Source organism: Salmo salar, chromosome 20 (assembly GCF_965601325.2).
Source record: "Salmo salar chromosome 20, fSalSal1, whole genome shotgun sequence".
In the NCBI taxonomy this organism is placed as follows: domain Eukaryota; kingdom Metazoa; phylum Chordata; class Actinopteri; order Salmoniformes; family Salmonidae; genus Salmo; species Salmo salar.
Window position 1 is genome coordinate 69531655 of NC_138310.1, and position 19657 is coordinate 69551311.

Sequence of the window (19657 nt, forward strand, 5' to 3'; positions counted from 1 at the left end):
AAGTGATTCTATTGTTACAGATACTGTATGAAGAATGTTATGGAATAGAGCCCCACAGTGGAGGTGTCATAATACCCATAATACCTAGGGTTCAAACAGGGAAATTGTTCCAAAAGGTTTTTCAACCATACATTTTTTTCCCAAAGGGGATTTTAGAAACGCTTAAAATAACGGCTGTGTTTCGTGTATGCTTACCCCGGTGTGACGTTTTGATAACCATGCAAATCTCTCTCAGGCAAGGTGACTTTTCTCAATATATTTGGCTCCATTTACTCACATTCGAAAAGTAGACATTATGCAAAACTACAAATCCCTGCAAGCTCCTGCACATCATCTCTAGCTGACACCTTTGCTAACAGGTATTATGTAAATTTAAAAAAAACTTTCACAAGACAGTTCACGGAATTGTCCATTTAAAGAAATGTAGCCAATTTATTGATTACTCCATTTAGCTAACATTACAGTTAATCTAGAGATTATCATATTTGTCTCGATTTGACAGTCTCGTCCAGATCATCATGGAAAATGTAGTTCTTTATGATAGTGTGAGTGCGTGCGTAGTGTGGGGGGGGGGGGGGGGGGGGGGGGGGGAAGAGATTCAGGCGAATATATTGATAAATGTCACCTTGTCCTACAGATATTTACACAGTTATCAAAACATCATGCCAGGGTAAGCCTACACGAAACACAGCCCTTATTTGAAGTGCTTTAAAATCCCCTAGTAAAAAATTGTGGGAAAACGATTGGAACCATTTCCCCGATTGACCGCTAGGTTTTATGGGTATTATGACTCATACTGTGGTACTCTATAGGATGTCTGTTTTTACTCGGACAATGACGGGGTTCTACTTTAGGAAATATAGCCCTTTTGGCAAAAATAAATTGAGAATATTTTTTGGTACTTGCACACCTTAGGAAAAATGTGGCTGATGATAAATGAAAAATAGGAAACCCCAAATTGATAAAAGATACTGTAAGCTACAGACAGTAGGCTATCTAGAAACCCTCTATTATTAAGGGAATGCTTAACAGAATTTCACAATGTTATGTAGCCTTTAGCCTAAATCTTAAGATGGCATTTAGGAAATCTAAGTAATAAAAGGCAAAATATTTAATTTGGGCAATGGCAAACGTCCCCAATAATGCAGACTAATGGATTCCATGCTTTTAGTTTTTTATATCTACTGCAACCTCAATGTGGTGATGAAGGCCATCCATACATAGCAACTGACAAATGGTTGATGTAGACATAAACAACAGGGGCTCTGCTCTGGGTGTTAACAAAGCTTTAAGAGGAAACAAGAGGGATGGGAAGGCCAAGTGGGAGAAATTATAATCAACATCTCCTGCAGCACAATACTGGGCTCCCCGCTGTCCACCTGTGGGTTCTGGGCTACATTCATTGTTTTCACAGTATGATGACAGAGAGTGGGCCCCAACACACACACATACCTACCTACAGACAGATGAAGAGGCAGGTATGAAAAACATTGAAGTTGAGAGAGAGAAAAAAATATGTTTATTCAACTGTGGGCTTACCTTCTTTTTTCGCAGAAGTGGTCTTGTTGTCAGCAGAATTTGGGAACCTGGCCGCATCTATCCTCTAACTGGACTTGTTCAGGTCTGTAAAAATAAACAGCTGAAGGTGAGATTAGAAGTTTGCCACAAACAGTTTGTGTACTAGATCCATTTGTATGCCGAATTTGTTTCAGGGATAAATAATTTGCTGTGTCCTCAGAAAACATTGGCAGTAACACAGTCCTAAAATATCCCTCCCTCCCTATCTGTCACTTTCTATTTGGCAGTGAATAGTGAAGTGGCTGGAAGAGTTAGAATAGTTCCATAGAGAACCGTGTGATTTTAGAATCCTGTTCATTTATTAGGCGATGTTCAGTGAATGAGCCCCTTGTGTAGCTAATTATGCTATCTGTGGTGAAAGTTTTGCTATCAGAATCTGTAGGGATGGGGATGCTTGATTGTTAGACAGATAAAAAAAGTTATCCAGCTAAGGTATGGGGCTGGAGAAATGTAACCACACAAACTGTATATAACCACCATCATAACTATGGACTGATGGTCCATGAGATTGACATGGTTTGAAACATACAGTATTTTGAAGCAGGAATTTGGCTCCATCTAGTGAATATTAGAGTGAAAATGACTGCTCATTGGCTCAAATGGGGGTCCCACGAGGCCCGGCTTTTCTAGTGTTAATAAGGTACCCACAAATGTTATTAGTATTTTCCATGAAATAATACAGACCATGCATGTAGTTCCAACTTTTCTTTTTAATTAACAAAGGCTGCATTTGTAGAGTTCCATAAAAGAAAGATGCCCTTTAACTCACATCAAGTAACACATCAACATTTCTCATTGAAAAATAGGTGTGTGGAAATTCAGTTGCATTGTCATGGTCAGTTCAGGGGAGGGGGGCTTAACCATCACAAGGGTCGGTATGCATTCAGCTGGAGTCTGAGGTGCAAATGACTGGGAGGGTGAATACATTCACTCTACGGGATATAACATGTGCTTAGTACCAATGGTTTGTCTCTGAAACAGTCCATCGTTAGTACTCCATTCTTAATAAAACACTGCTAGTGAGGGAGTGTGGCCTAAATCTACAGCGCTATAAATAGATGCATGGATTTGGTATGTTCAGACAGTTTCTGACTGTTTTAATGTCCTTCTCCCGCCACTCAGTGTGCAGAAAAGGCTTTTTGTGGTGCGGAGTGCTCACGTGCAAAGGGAGAGGGCACAAGAGCAAAAACTAAATAAACCACAGAAACTTGGATATGTCTATAAAAAAGGAACAGTACATCATAAAAAGAGCTAGTGGCCACCAGTTGCAAGTTTACGCATTTACACACTATTCACACTTGTACAATAGGAAATCAAGGACTCTGCCCACTTTTCAAATAGGCTTAGGAGGCAGCTTTTCTTCTGTAATGGACTTTCTATGATCACTGGCCTTTTGCATACCTGACGTGTGCAGACTCACTAACATTACTGCATTGCAAGCACAGCAGCTGCTTGGGGAGAGAGCAGAGCAGACTTGAATGGATGCTAGGCAGTGCCTTTCTTTACTTCCAACACAGTAGATTTGATCTCTCCACACAGAATCCCAATCCGGTATAGTATATGAACAGTCCTAGTATAAAGAGGTTGTGTGGAGATGTTTGGAGCAGCTGCCTTGTGATTGGCACATTCCTCTGTGCCAGGGACCTCTAGTGGGGATAGATTGACTTGAACCCGTGGCAGGCGTGGTTAAAAGTACATAAAAATGTTTGTGCTCTTTGATCGAGAGGCAGGGCATCCAATGGCGTCGTCTCGCTCACTGACCCCCTCACTCTCTCACTGTGCTCTCACACACACATTCACTCAGGAAAACAAAATCACATGCACAACATACAAATATTGACACTTTTGCAAACATCAATTTACTTGGAAATTAGTTACAGTTATTCATGTATGAACATAAAAAAAAGCTTGTTTCTGTATTATTTAGCGAAAACTACTCAAGTAATTTCACTGTTTTGTCTTGATTCACCCTGGAGAGGGGCGTTCTCCCTTGGTTAACTGATCAGGAGCCCCTCCTCCCCAAATGCCTAGGGGCATGTGCTGGTCAACGCTAGAAGTTCCAGGGGCAAAGAAAACATACGTTTTAGTCCAATTCTGTCACCCACAGGCTTCTTCTTGCCATACTATTCTAAACGCCCACCAGTGGTGTGGGATGTGTAGAGACTGGACGTTTCTTACGACCCCTCACCCCATTTCCACGGCAACACTTAACAGTCAGAGTGTGCAAGCAGGTTGCGCAGCAATGAGAGGGAGAGCTGTGGCAGGGCAAGTGGTGTTGTGGGCTGAAGAGGGTGAGAGAGAAGAGAGAACCCCCCCACCCCCATCCCTTTAACCAACCTGAGCTACCACTAACAGCCTTCACATTTCTCTTTCCTAACCTGTCAGGACAAAGTGTCCCCCCCACTTTTCACAATAAAGTGCTTCAGCTAACAAATGAACAAAACTATCTGATTACAAATCTACATGGTTGTTTGCTCTTCAGGCGTCCTTCCATGTGTGTAAAACTGTGTGTTCTTCTATGTACATGTATTGTAAAGTGTGTGATTTGGCGTTTGAGTATGTGTATTTGTTACAGGGTTGGCTAGACTGACTGCCTTTAAATTGACTAATCTCATATACTCTTTTAAATTGACTAATCTCATATACTCCTTTAAAATGGACTAATCTCATATACGCCTTTAAATTGACTAATCTCATACACTCCTTTAAATTGACTAATCTCATATACTCCTTTAAATTGACTAATCTCATATACTCCTTCTTTCCACTTCAATACTAAAGATGATGTCAGACAGGCATCACAACAGCCTCCTATTCCAAAACAATAAATAATCACAACAACAATACTAATACAGAGTAAAAACCTTTACATTATAATAACCACTGTGATTTGCATTAAAAATATGTATTTTTCATGGGTGTATAAGTCTCTGGGCCCATGATAGATTGTCATTGTCCTTATATCAATCTCTTTCTTCTGGTACAAAATGTAAAAATCCTGCAAGTCAGATACAAAAAGCTGGGTAGAGTTTGTGTCCTCATCCCACTCTCTTCAAGGAGTCCGTTGACAGACAGCGCGCAAGAAGATGCCTGCGTCTTGTTCATGTCCTGTGAATGTCTCAGTTCCAGGATCATTGGATCATCTTTGGTAGTGAATGTGTGCATCATCTCTCACACACTTCATCGTTCAGTCTGCGATGCCAAAGAAGGTGTTATACTATCTGCCATGTTGTTTCCTTAAACTCAGAAAAAAATCTAAACGGAAAGGTGCTTGGACTGCTACGTGAGGGAACATTGGAGTTCCGTGCTTGTCCTCAATGTTCTATTGTCGGGGTAGAGTGGTCCCTCTGGGCAGAGAAGGGGGACAGAGGTCACAACTGCCCCTGATATGTGTGTGTGGTCTGCTACTCATACAGTGTGACGGTGCAGTAGCAGAGGGCAGAGATTCTCCGGTCCACACTGGCCTTGTCTGTTGAGGAGACAAACACACAGTCAGATTACAGTGACTGTAGCTGCTGTTCTATGTCACAATGACCTGGCTACCATGCCTCACACACTTTCAGAGAAGCACAGTGCACTCTAAACCTCATCTGATTGAAGCCTCATCTGAAAGAAGCTCAGAGCTGGACTAAGTGGTTCAAGTAAGCCTGTGAGTGCTGATTAAAGATAAGAGGTCAAAGGGATTTTTCACAAGAGACTCTAGTTAACACACTTGACTGTCCATATTAATATCCATGTCCAATACACCAGAGTCTCTGATACAGTACAATGTGATGAGCTTGTCTGGTCTCTGACAGAGCCTGTTGGGGGAGCCTGGTTGAAAGATGGATTTGTGCTTTGGCCATACATGACATAACAATGGCGTAGCAGAAACAGACTGGTCTTCAGTCTACAGTTAAGGCCGGCACGTGGATACTTACACTTGGCCACATTTTGGATGTCTGCAGGGTCCTGGAGGATCTTGGACAGGCCTTCTAGCAGCATGGCAGCCTTGTTGTAACGGTAGGCTATGTCCTCCGTCTGCTGAAACATCTCATCCAGAGCTGCAGACTGCACCGTTTCCACAGCGTAGTTATAGATGAGTTTCTCTGCGGTCACGCTGTTGATCTCGTCTACGAAGCGCTGCTTGTCTGAGAAGAAGTGGTTCAGCTTGTCTGTGAGCCGCCGACACAGGGAGATGCAGCTCTTGTAACGCTCGTTCAGACTCTTCACCACTGGAAGGGGGTGAGGGAGGGGGAGAGAAAGTTAGTTATGTTCAAATAAAAATAAATTATATCGAAGTATTATACATGTATATTTTAAGTGTTTTAAGTTCGTATGCAGTTTATAAATACTATAGTGTAATGCCACTGTACCGGTCTGGGGATTTTTGTCTTACCCTGCTTGACGGCGCTGGAAGGGTTGAGCTTGGCTGATTTGATCTGGGCCTTGGCCAGGTGGAGGGAGGAGGCCAGGAGCTGGGCAGCTTTCATGTACAGCACCAGCTGCTCCACCTGCCTGTAGGGGGTAGCACAGCACACATTACTAACCTATACGGCTTCCATGGCTTTTCTTTCTTAAAAACATCATAATTGTCTTTTACAACAATAATTTAAATTGTGATGAAACTGATGTTTTTGTGCCTCACTATGATGAAATGCTACAGGTTTGGGTCCAAACTAAAACCAGAATACTTTCAGTTAAACTGTGAACCCCATCCCCCCAATTTTGGTCTCTCCCTTACCCCCACTCCTTGCTGAGCTGGCTGATCTGGTCCACTACCACACTCTCCTGAGGGGGGTAGAGGGAGGCAGCCGATGCGCCCAGGTCTGACCCTCCTGCTCGCACCGCTGCGATCTCCAGCACACAGTCAGTGAAGGACAGCATCATCCGTAGGTGCATCAGAGTGTCTGTGTGCTCTCGCTGTAGTCAAACACATGATACAGGTCAGATATTACATAAAGACGTGTGCAAATAGAAATGCCACACACACACACAAAATGGGCCCCCTCTCCCACCTCCATGAGTGTCTCCTCAGGCAGCTCTGGGGCCTCAAAGGTGATGAATCCGTCCAGGCTGGGGGGAGAGGTGCCGTAGGGGACATAGCGTAGGCTGCTGGGACCTGCCTCTGCACCCCCTGGGGGAGAGGTCCCGATGGCCATGCCCGGAGGAGAGCCCACGTACACCCGCCCACTGGTGGAGCACAGGGAGCCTGCCGAACTGTTGGAGCCCACTGAGAGAGGGAGAGAGAGCGCGAAACATTGTTGATGTGTGTCAATATGTAGGCCTATCACTTTGGCATAATTTGATTGCTCCTTTCATTGGCTGAATTTGAACTATAGAGAATTTCTGATTAAGATAACATAATTACAACATTTTCCAGAACAAAGTTCAGTCCGAGACACAGAGTATTATTGATAGTACCCACTAAGATGAACAGCACAAGGAGAGGGAGAGAGACTGCCCACTAAATAGCAGTTATGTATCTCAGGGCATTGGAACCACCAACACGGGAGTCACTTCACTCCAGGTAGGAAACATTGAGTGGAGTCGTAGTATTTAGCATTAGCAGGTTAGCTAAGAGGGTGTAGCTTTGGGAAGTGGGGTTTAGCAAGCGGTTAGCCTAGCAGTTAGCCGCTGATGCAGTGAGCGGTCTCACCTGAGGTGGTGCGCGGCCGGGTGCCCAGGTGGCTGCAGGTAGGGGGGGTGCTGCTGTTGGGGGGCGAGCCCACGGTGAAGAGAACAGTCCGGGGACTCGCCGCCCCACCCCGAGGCTGAGCCAGCCCAAACGGTCCTGCTGGTGCTAGGGAGGGAGGGAGGGGCGGTCATTCACACTAAGCCAATCAAGCTCTCTGTTACACAGGAAGGTCCTGTCAGAGCAGCCAATCCAAGCAGTTCATGCAGGGCGAGAATCAATAAAGCAGAGAGACTGGTGCGTGTTTGTATTTGTGTTGTTCTTTGGGACAACGGGTAAGTATTATCTACTAAAACATTGATGTCCAGGTCAGTTTACCAGCTAGGTTATTTCACGACTCATTTTCAGTCTCTAGCTCTTTTCTAATTAATGGTAAAAACATCTGTTCCATTATTTATACCTGGGAGGATGAAACTAGGACAGTGTGCGGTGTGTGTGTGTGTGTGTGTGTGTGTGTGTGTGTGTGTGTGTGTGTGTGTGTGTGTGTGTGTGTGTATTTACCTGTATCCATGGGCCGCTCTGCGTTGAGGCTGTCTGTGCTTCCCTGGTAGGGCTGTCCCCCTAGAGTGATTCTGACTGGCTGTTCAGACAGACGGCTAGTACTGACAGACCTGGGGAGAGAAACACATTGAGAAGAGATATATTACCCACAAAGAGAGAATGAGACAGAGAAAAAGACAACAGCGCACCGTTTACCTGCCAAACGTGGTCCTGCTGGCCTCAGGGGCAGACTGGCGCTCACTGGGGTAGGGGGTACAGTGGTAGGCACAGATGTCCCGTGCATCCGCCAGGGTCTTAGTGGGTGTGGGACTGTCTGCCAGGGCCATCAGGTTACAGGACGCCTGCGTCTTAGGGATCTTAAATGGGGCCGAGACGGGCTGAACAAGGACATAGAGGTCAACAGTTACTGGTTGTGGTAAGTAGGACACGCAAAACAGAATTAGGCTAATGATTAAAACATGCCAAAATGGTTATCAACTCAACCGACCTTGGTGGGGGAGCCAATGATTGTGGGCAGAGGCGACTTCGTCAGCCAATCAGAGGAGCGGGGGGAGGAGCCCAGGTGTTTGGTGGGGGAGGTGCCCAGGTTGCCAGGGCGACCCAGGTGGGGGGAGTGGCTGGGGGGGTAGTTGGAGGTGGAGGGCTGGATGGGGTCTGACAGCTGCTTGTGGAGTTTCTGTCTGGTGTGGTAGACCTCAGTCAGGGTGGGGGCACTCTGCAGGCGACCACCCAGTAACTGGGAGGACGGCACTGGAGAACCTAAAAGAGACACACAGAGATTCATTCATACAAGTAATTTTTTTTTCACTTAATGTAAAAGTTTAAGTTTCACATTAATAATTGTTTTAGTGGCGATCATTAGTTACATTAGTGTTAGTATTAGTTACATTAGTGTTAGTATAGTGTCAGTGGAGTTAGCGCATACTGATCTAGAGAAGATTTAAAATTCACCACTAGATGGCTCTACAGTCTTGAAATGTGTATTTTTCCACTGTAAACCAAGTCAAAAATAGCAGCAGTAAAGGGCCACTAGGTTCCTGTTTTTATGAGTGTCTTGTTCATTCACAGGATTGCTGTTGAGAAGTTCAAAAAGACCCTGGAAACTTCTGTTTTTTTCTTTAGTAGGTCATCAAGTTTTCTAAAGGAGACTAAGAACTAACTGTATCTGCACTGTTTTGCTCAGGGTAAGTCCCACTTACTTCACGGGGGTTGCCATGGATACTGGCCTCTTGACTCAAATAGTGACACACTTGTGAGAACTGCGTGGATGGGTGGGTGAAACACTTCAACTCCCATACACACAACCTCCCTCCCAGAGCGTTAATGGAACACCTGTTACTTAAAAAATAACCTGACTCATGGCATAAACATCCGCCTCGGGGGAGGAGGGGAGAGAGGGAAGAACATGTAAACACTTCTGTAGCTGGCTTTGTCTCCTTAAAAAGTCATCATGGGCTGGGTTTCCCCAGAGCATAATATCACTAAGATCATATTTAGTTTCAATGGAATTAAGATGATCTTAGTGCCATGATGCTTTTGGGAAACCCAGCCTTGTTCTATCTGTCTGTATGTCTGTCAGTCTACTGAACTCACCTCCTGAGGAGCTGTGGCTGCGGGACTCATGGCCCTGAGGGTGTCCACAGCAACAGTGACCCAGCTGCTCTGGGATGGTGCCCACTTAAAGAGAAACACAGACATATTAATGCAGTTTCAATGAGACATTTCAATGTGAAATAATTATGATGCCAGGAGTGTTGAATGATATGGGGACATGTTGGGGCATGTTCTTACCCAGAGGTGAGGGGGAGTATGGGCGGGAGGTGCCTATAGAGAGACGTCTGCCTGTCATCTGAGGGCTGCAGTCTGCAGAGCTGGGGGACCCAGAGCCAACCTTAGGGAAACCCATGGGACTGGTGTTGGACCGCCTCACTGTACCAGACCTGCATAGACAACAAGCACACACAATGGAGGTTTAGATATCACAAATATACAGAACATACATACCAAAAATGTTACACACATTCATTGTTAGTCCACCAGAACCAACACCAGCAAGCTTCATTACTTGTCTAACAGTTCATGAACACCCTTATTTTCAGCTTACAGCGAAGCTCTATTTTCCAACCACTGTCCTTCATGTTTATCATGAAATAACACTTGAATAACCTTTCTGAAACACCTGAAAACATTAACATTTAATACACCTTTTGTCAATGAGCTTAGCTAGATTTCATTCCCTCAGCTCAGTGTCTAACTGTTGCCTTTTTCGCTTGGTTCTAATATAAACTTCCTGAGTTATTCAGCGACCGTCAGTTTGCTGCCAAGACAACCCTGTCACGCTGCAAGCACAGGACTTCAAAACACAGCTGTTAGCCTATCCTCGCGAAAACTGTTGTGCTGATAGCGAGTACTCTTCCACTCTTTCTCCTGCACCTCCTCTCTTGAGAGATGTACGGAGTTTAAAAAAAAAAAGATGGCGAACAGAGAAAGCGTAGGCAGCAGCCGGGCACATATAGAAGCCAGTCTTCCCCTGAGATGTCTGCACACTGTCTTTCTGCTAGTCTGCTGTGCTAGCTCTCTGCATTCATCTCTTCTTGTTAGCGCTAAGCGCTAACTTGTTAACTAGCCCAGACATGGTCAAGGGACAGGGTAGTCGGTCTGTGACAGAGAACTTAATCGTCCTTGGAGGACTCCAGAGTCAGACCCAGGGCCAAGGGAAATGGGGCAGCAGTTGGGGAGGCTGGCTACTCAGTACCCGCTGCCCAGGCTTTGGGGCCCTGTGGTGAGGGTAAGTAGGGGGTGTAGGGTTGAGGGTTCACTGTGGAGCTAGGCTACTCCAGTGCCGCATTTCCATTGAGGATTTACCCCAGTAGCTTACGCAAAAGGCTCAGACTTTTCTGTTTCCATCTATGTGGGCCGGTACCCATGTCTCACTGGGACATGGCTCCGGCGGGCCTGCTCTAAGTTGGAGCCAAGGTAAGACCCTGGGTACTTTTCAGCTTGCATTTACATAACACTGGCTAACTTTGAACATTAACACATTCTTGCAAAGCAACAGTCTTGATGATGCAGAGGTTGTTGATTCTTACTACAAGTCTCTAGTGTCACACTCCTGATGGAAACACACACTAGAGCTGGCTGCCCACTGGTGTGGGGGTAAGTCTCAATGGAAAAACACCACAGGAACTTTATACTAATCCCTGTGGCAATGTTCTTATCTCCTCTCACAACAGTCAATAGAAGCACAACAATAAAACTAATTTGCCTCGAAAGGAGATTCGAAACCTTTTCCTATTCCCTCCCTTTCTATAGATGTCTTGAAGCACTTCCCCCCACCACACCACAACACAAGCAATATCCACTGACTGAACTGATGAAACTTAATTGCCTGATGCAATAACTGACAGAGTTGAAAGTGAATTTTCCAAACCCAAAGGTTAGTCATCAGAGATCAAACAACAAGATAGACTAGTCTCTGAACAGCCACAAAACAAACAACTTCTTATCCATGACAGCTGTACTTCAGGGAACACCCCAGGATAGTGGCACCTCCCTAACCCTCCCCAGTCTCTTACCTGTGTGAGCCGTAGAGCGCGGTGGTGGGGCTGTTGGAGAGGTTCTGTTTGATGCGCTGGTAGTTCCGCACCTGGGTGGGCACAGGGATGGGGGTAGTCTCTGCCCGGGGGGACACCATGGGGGTCTGTCCGGTGGTCTGCGGCTGCCTGGAGTGGTGAAGGGGGAAGAGCAGGAACATTAGCCAGTCTGTCTGCTAGTTCTGCCAAAACTGCACCATCTGTTCAGGAATGATGACACCCATAGAACTCAATGTTAAAAAAAAATACTTCAGTCCTTCTGAGACAGCATTTGTATAAATAGAACATGAAGACTGACTAGAAGTTTCTAGCTAGGCTATGTCTCAGAGTTCTTCTTATTTCATTTTTTACACATATGGCATTTTCAACTGAGGCTGGGGGAGGAACTAAACTTCAGTCCTGCAAAAACCCAGAGGGGGCAGGGCCATTGCGCGCGCGCACACACACACACACACACACACACACACACACACACACACACACACACACACACACACACACACACACACACACACACACACACACACACACACACACACACACACACACACACACACACACACACACACACACGTGTCTGCCCAATCAGTGGGGAGCAGTCAGTGCTAAGAGGAGGAGTTATGGAAGAGTGTTGTTTGAGGGCTCGGCCAATAGCACGTGCTAAGCCCGCCTCCTATCAGACAGAGGGACAGGCGGAAAGAAAGCTGGCCTCATTTACATGCCTTTGTTATTCCATTGGTCCAAAATGTTCCCTGAGCTAAAGTCATACACGGGTCAACCATAGGGGGTTCACTTGGGTTTAGAATGAAAAAAGGAAAGAGGAAGGGGAGGAGGAATATAAATGTTATAGAACAGGGCAGATGTAACAGTAGCAGCATTATGTAATAAGATGGTTAGCGGGGGAGGGTGTAGACCAGAGAAAGGGAATAGACCGAGGGATACACGCGAGGCACACGACCATCCGTCTGTCCTGTACAGCAGCAACACACAGACAAAGGGTTTTCTTTGTCTGCTTTCCACTCCGAGAAGCAAAGAAACACATTTTAACATAACACACATTAACATAGCTTTTGGTAAGACACAATCGCCCTTCTAGTTCCAACCAAAAATAAAAAGGGCCATAAAGGTTCATCAAAGTGGCATATCCGTGGTTTATTCTATAACCTCAGTGCACTGTATTACCCCATGCAGTCATTCAGTTTAACACATTCATTTCTCCCCAGAACAGATTGTTACAAGCTGATGTGTTCTAACAACAGAAGCTAATGGGGACACTGGAGCTACACAGGATGCTCTCCCTAACAATAGGCAGTTTGTAGGTCAGTCATGACTATCTTCTTTGAGAGGAGAGAGGGAATCTGTTTGTCTTTACTGCATCTACCCAGAGGGGAATGGAAACACAGCACTGTATTTTCCCTCTCCTCTGTGTGCACTCCCTCTAAATACTCTCCACTTTTTCTATTTGCTTTGTCTCTGCTCGTTGCCCTCTCCTCATTCATTTTGGGCAGCTGCTCTCTTTCTTTCTCCTTATCTCCCTTCTTTTCTCCATATTCATCCTTAGTAGTGGCTCTGTCTCTCTGCACTCTCCCTCCCTCCCTTGCATTCCCTGGCCCAGGGATCGATTAAGGACAGACAGAGCACAGGGGAAAAACAAGTGACTGTGGGAGCTGAGGGGAGCTGAGGTGATGTGAGCCGACTGAGGGGTGGGATCCTCCAGGAATAGAGAATGACTCTATTGGCACTCATACAAACTAGCTCCTCACCTCACAGCAGAGAGACAGGTCACAGAAGGACAGGCTGAGTGTTAACCACCTGGCAGCACAACCAGGGAACCAAGGGAAAGAGAATGAAGAGAGGGGAGGGATGGGGGAAAGGGACAGGCAGAGAGAGAATTAAAGACGCAGTCAAGGATCTTAAGTACTTACAAATTCATAACATATTGTACAAATTTCTATTCGTAACTTTGGAGGATCTCTTTAAGCGTCAGGGTGATAGGGAAAAGAGGGGGGAGAAACGATCACCCCAAAGACGAATATAGAGAGATGGTGAGAAAGGAGGAAAGCAGCTATATGATTGAGGAGAGAGTGACAGGGAGAAACAAGCAAGGAATAGACCAAATGAGTGTGAATACAAGACAGGGAGAGAGAAACAGAGAGTTAGAAAACAGTATTACTGGAGGCCATTTACAAAGAGAGAAACAGAGAGTTAGAAAACAGTATTACTGGAGGCCATTTACAAAGAGAGAAACAGAGCATTAGAAAACAGTATTACTGGAGGCTTTTTACAAAGAGAGAAACAGAGCATTAGAAACAGTATTACTGGAGGCCATTTACAAAGAGAGAAACAGAGCATTAGAAACAGTATTACTGGAGGCTTTTTACAAAGAGAGAAACAGAGCATTAGAAAACAGTATTACTGGAGGCTTTTTACAAAGAGAGAAACAGAGCATTAGAAAACAGTATTACTGGAGGCTTTTTACAAAGAGAAACAGGGAGAGGAACAGGGGGAGCGAAAAGAAAAAGAGAGTGATAGATAAGGGTGGAGAGCCTTGTCATGCTGCAGGTTATTTACAAACAGAGAGAGAGAGTGTGGGGTCACAGGAGAGGAGGAAGTGACTTTGGGGAGAAGTGGTGTTTGTGTCTCTGCTCTGTGTGTATGAGACAGTCACTTGAGGTGCCATGACGTTTGCCCAGAGCGATTTCCTGTGTAAGAGATCTATTCTTATACCACAGACCTGCCTAGTCTGGGTTGTTTAGGATACACAGTAGCCATTTATCTGAGACATCTACACAATATAAGCACAAATCAAATCGATTTTGACTTGAACAAAATACCTTATTTAGCCTTTGACATAGTTTCATGGAAAAGGAAGACTAATATATTGCTTTCAGACACAAATATCATGTAGTTTATGACTAAGGGGTATAAAATGAACAAAACACAGCTGCTGTGCAGACTGACAGAGATGACACCAGTAGAGTTATACATTGAAATGTCCATGTGGAGTAGACAGAATGCACTTACTCATGCAGAGCCTGTTCACAGCTGACGGACACACGTCACTCATGCGCACACACACACACACGTGTCACTCGCGCGCACACACACACACACACGTCACTCGCGCGCACACACACACACACACACACACACACACACACACACACACACACACGTCACTCGCGCGCGCACACACACACGTCACTCGCGCGCGCACACACACACACGTCACTCGCGCGCGCACACACACGTCACTCGCGCGCGCACACACACGTCACTCGCGCGCACACACACACACGTCACTCGCGCGCACACACACACACACGTCACTCGCGCCCCCCCCACACACACACACACACACGTCACTCGCGCGTGCACACACACACACACACACACACACACACACACACACACCGTCACTACACGCACACACACTCACGTCACTACACGCACGTCAATACACGCACACACACACACGTCACTGCACGCACACACACACACGTCACTACACACACACACACACACACACACGTCACTACACACACACACGTCACTACACACACACGTCACTACACACACACGTCACTAAACACACACGTCACTACACACACACACGTCACTAAACACACACGTCACTACACACACACACACGTCACTACACACACACACACGTCACTACACACACACGTCACTACACACACACGTCACTACACACACACACGTCACTACACACACACGTCACTACACACACACACACCTGATATCTGGGGCTGAAATAGCAGCATGCACGTCAGACTGGCTCATATCTCCATCAGCTACAGTCTATTTTTAATCTTGGTCCTTGTCAACATCCACCACACATATTTATTATGTTATGTTTTGTGACAATCATTGTTAGATCTGTCTAATGTGCTATAAATCTAATTGCTGAAAAATGTAAAAAAAAAAAAATTGGCCATTTCCTGAAATATACCAGTTTAGGGACACAGGTCAAACAGACTGTTTATTCATCTTTTCTGAGCTTAAGTTACATTTCCATGACGCAACAAGTCAACAGTGAAAACATGATAGATTTCCAATGAGCAAGGTGCAACACGGTCAAGCCCAGGGGAGTCAACAGAGAAGCTAGGTCAGGTCATCTAGATATTGTGCTCCAAGGATAACCAGAGGTGGTGCAGGGACAGGCTTTATGTTCTTTTCTGAAATGGTGGCCGGGCCAAATCAGACAAAGAGTTGGACAGCTTTAAACACTTTTTCTCATACATACATACAGTACCAGTCAAAAGGTCAGACACACCGACTCATTCAAGGGTTGATCTTTATTTGTACTATTTTCTACATTGTAGAATAATAGTGAAGACATCAAAACTATGAAATAACACATATGGCATCATGTAGTAACCAAACAAGTGTTCAACAAATCAAAATATATTTGATATTTTTCAAAGTAGACTTTTGCCTTGATTACACCTTTGCACACACTTTGCATTCTCTCAACCAGCTTAATGAGGTAGTCACCTGGAATGCATTTCAATTAACAGGTGTGCCTTATTAAAAGACATTTCTGGAATTTCTTTCCTTCTTAATGCATTTGGGCCAATCAGTTGTGTTGTGACAAGGTAGGGGTGGTATACAGAAGATAGTCCTATTTGGTAAAAGACCGAGTCCATATTATGGCAAGAACAGCTCAAATAAGCAAAGAGAAACGACAGTCCATCATTACTTTAAGACATGAAGGTCAGTCAATAAGGAACATTTCAAGAACTTTGAAAGTTTCTTCAAGTGCAGACACAAAAACCATCAAGTGCTATGATGTAACGGGCTCTCATGAGGACCACCACAGGAAAGGAAGACCCAGAGTTACCTCTGTTGCAGGGGATACGTTCATTAGAGTTACCGGCCTCAGAAACTGCAGCCCAAATAAATTCTTCACAGAATTCACTAACAGACACATCTCAACAGCTGTTCAGAGGAGACTGTGCGAAACAGGACTTCAAGGTTGAATTGCTGCAAAGAAGCCACTACTAAAGGACACCAATAAGAAGAGACTTGCTTGGCCCAAACAAACACGAGCAAAGGACATTAAACTGGTCGAAATCTGTCCTTTCGTCTGAAATTGTAGATTTTTGGTTCCAACCGCTGGTGTCTTTGTGAGACGCAGAGTACTGTAGGTGAACGGATGATTCCTGCATGTGTGGTTCCCACCATGAAGCATGGAGGACGTGTGCTGGTGCTTTGCTGGTGACACTGTCTGGGATTTATTTACAGTTCAAGGCACACTTAACCAGCATGGCTACCACAGCATTCTGCAGCGATACGCCATCCCATCCGGTTTCCGCTTAATGGGACTATCATTTGTTTTTCAACAGGACAATGACCCAATACACCTCAAGACTGTTTAAGGGCTATTTGACCAAGAAGGAGAGTTATGGAGTGCTGCATCAGATGACCTGGCCTCCACAATCACCCGACCTCAATCCAATTGAGATGGTTTGGGATGAGTTGGACCCCCGAGTGAAGGAAAAGCAGCCAACAAGTGCTCAGTATATGCGGGAACTCCTTCAAGACTGTTGGAAAAGCATTCCAGGCGAAGCTGGTTGAGAGAATGCCAAGAGTGTGCAAAGCTGTCATCAAGGCAAAGGGTGGTTACATTGAAGAATCTCAAATATAAAATATATTTTGATTAGTTTAATACTTTTTTGGTTACTACATGATTCCATGTGTTATATCATAGTTTTAATGTCTTCACTATAATTGTACAATGTAGAAAATAGTAAAAATAAAGAAAAGCCCTTGAATGAGTAGGTGTGTCAAAAACTTTTGACTGGTACTGTACATAAATACGCACACACACTGGCTGAATCCATGTTAAGAGCTGAAGTTGATGACGTTACACTCACCCTCCACACCACTCTCCGGACGGCCGATGCCCCACTGCTCCCATTGGCTGGTCATCTGAGGAAGAGGGAAGTGAGCCAACCAGACAAGAGTATAAACCATGGCACATAAGTGAATTAACGGACTACCCATACTGCCACTCAAAATGTGTTGCTATTTGGTCAACTGTGTGTGTCAAGTGTGAGTAGGTGCTCAGTGTGCGTTTTATAGCAGGTGCTTAGTCTAAGAGTGTACGTAGGTGCACAATGTACATGTAGTGTTGTCAATAGGCCTAACTAGTGTAATAAGGAGTAGCAAGTGTCCAGTCTTAGTGTGTGTGTGTGTGTGCATGTCTGCATGTGTGTGTTCCTGCAGACTCACAAGACTCTGTGGAGAGGTGTGGCACCAGGACAAAGTCGTCCGTGTCGCTTGAGGAGTTCTTGCTGCTGGTGCTTCCTCCAGACTCCTTAGACAGCTGCAGGTAGTTTGGAGGGCCCAGGGGGGGCGACGACAGAGAGTCCTCAGGTAACGTCTGCATGTCTGGGAGAGACTAGAGAAGGGAAGGGGTATGCGTGCGTTTGTGTTGTAGTGAGCAAAAGGTGTGTTTATGTTGGTGGGGGTAGGTGGTGTGTGTGTGTATTAGGAGGGTAGGGCAAAGAAAGAAAGTGAGAGGATTAAAATCTCAGTGAGAGAGAGGGCTTGGGCTGTGCAATTCAATTAGTGCCAGACTGGGCTATGTAGACTGCCAGAATAATGCAATCACAGTGGACAGAGAGAAAGAGTACATCCCTGGGAAACTCAGTTTGTCCATTTTCCCACTGAGCTACTGTACAAAGTCTAGATTGTTAAGCGCTGAGTGTTGAGGTGTGGTGCTATGCCTTGAGGTACGGATAAACCCACTGGGTGTGGAATGCAACTATGAGGTGTATAGGCAATCAGGATGAACTTACGGCAGGGGAGTTGTAGCGAACAGAGGGTGAGCTGCCATATGTGATGTCGGTCACAGCGCTAGGGCAGTTGGGTACTGGAACAGGGCATGCTGAAGAAAAAAAACATACAAATACACGTTTTCACACAAGACCTAAGTGCTCTTAACATCAATGCCACCTCACAATACAGCTCTGACACCACAACAGGTATTTCCCCGTTATTGATGAAGGAAGTTCTCATCTATCTACTCACATTTTTTGATGGCAGATGCTGGATCTAAGAAAGGATGACTGAAAAACGCATCTGATACAACAAGACAGAAGTGTGAATGTTAGAGAAGTAATGTATAATTTATAGATAAGAAACATGACGTATTAAATCATTTCCTTTCTGGAAGGGAAGTGATGTCAGAACTGACCGAAGTCCATCCTGTCCTTCTGGTTCCTCTGCAGCAGGCCTAGCAACAGGTTGCCAAGGGAAGGAGACGTCTCCCTCGGGATGCTAAGTAATAGAGGAACAGACATACATTCTAGTTAAAAACATGATTTTCAGCCCAAAAGCCCTCGATCAGATAATTAAATAATTCCTAAATCCTATCATCTGTTGACCTACATGGGTAGCAGCGACTTGTTCTTCTCATAGAACATCCTCAGGTCCTGCGGACTGTTGGCCTAAAGACAGACAGACAGACAGAGAGAGAGAGACAACAGAGCGACAGGGGGGTTGTATACTACTTCTATAAACACACATCATGGGTGACATATTTCATATTTAATCTGTGGACACAGATCCACAGATGATGCAATCTCTATTGCACTCCACACTGCCCTTTCACACCTGGACAAAAGGAACACCTATGTGAGAATGCCCTCAAAGCTTATCACTATGCTAAAGACCCTGGGACTAAACGCATCCCTTGGCAACTGGATCCTGGACTTCCTGACGGGCCGCCCCCAGGTGGTAAGGGTAAGTAACAACACAGCCGCCACTCTGATCCTCAACATGGGGGCCCCTCAGGGGTGCGTGCTCAGTCCCCTCCTGTACTCCCTGTTCACTCATGACTACACGGCCAGGCACGACTCCAACACCAGTGGTAGGCCTGATCACCGACAATGATGAGACAGCCTATGGGAAGAAGGTCAGAGACCTGACCGTGTGCAAGGACAACAACCTCTCCCTCAAAGTGACCAAGACAAAGGAGATGATTGTGGACTACAGGAAAAGGAGGACCGAGCACACCCCCATTAACATCAATGGGGCTGTAGCGGAGCAGGTCGAGAGTTTCAAATTCCTTGGTGTCTACATCACCAACAAACTAACATGGTCAAAGCACACCAAGACAGTCGTGAAGAGAGCACGACAAAACCTATTCACCCTCAGCAGACTGAAAAGATTTGGCATGGGTCATCAGATCCTCAAAAGGTTTTACAGCTGCACCATCGAGAGCATCCTGAAGGGTTGCATCATTGCCTGGTATGGCAACTGCTCGGCCTCCGACCTCAAG

The 19657-nt window shown here is 45.4% G+C and overlaps 1 protein-coding gene across 2 annotated transcripts in view; it reads right to left on the reverse strand.

The window, feature by feature from the left end:
* Positions 1-2268: 2268 nt before the first annotated feature.
* LOC106581221 (serine/threonine-protein kinase ULK2) overlaps positions 2269-19657 on the reverse strand; it is a 54613-nt gene continuing 37224 nt past the window's right edge. The window contains exons 9-26 of one of the 2 annotated variants that reach the window (XM_014163133.3): positions 18766-18824; positions 18572-18654; positions 18406-18456; positions 18174-18262; positions 17605-17773; positions 17247-17301; positions 11329-11475; positions 9545-9693; positions 9347-9430; positions 8241-8512; positions 7949-8130; positions 7754-7863; positions 7217-7360; positions 6576-6790; positions 6302-6480; positions 5957-6075; positions 5499-5792; positions 2269-5047 (exon numbers count right to left, since the gene is read on the reverse strand). In XM_014163133.3, the coding sequence (XP_014018608.1) occupies positions 4983-5047; positions 5499-5792; positions 5957-6075; positions 6302-6480; positions 6576-6790; positions 7217-7360; positions 7754-7863; positions 7949-8130; positions 8241-8512; positions 9347-9430; positions 9545-9693; positions 11329-11475; positions 17247-17301; positions 17605-17773; positions 18174-18262; positions 18406-18456; positions 18572-18654; positions 18766-18824 (2466 nt within the window). In that variant the 3' untranslated portion in view covers positions 2269-4982. The remainder of the gene's footprint in view (positions 5048-5498; positions 5793-5956; positions 6076-6301; positions 6481-6575; positions 6791-7216; positions 7361-7753; positions 7864-7948; positions 8131-8240; positions 8513-9346; positions 9431-9544; positions 9694-11328; positions 11476-17246; positions 17302-17604; positions 17774-18173; positions 18263-18405; positions 18457-18571; positions 18655-18765; positions 18825-19657) is intronic. The other variant, XM_014163134.3, reaches the window with a different exon arrangement.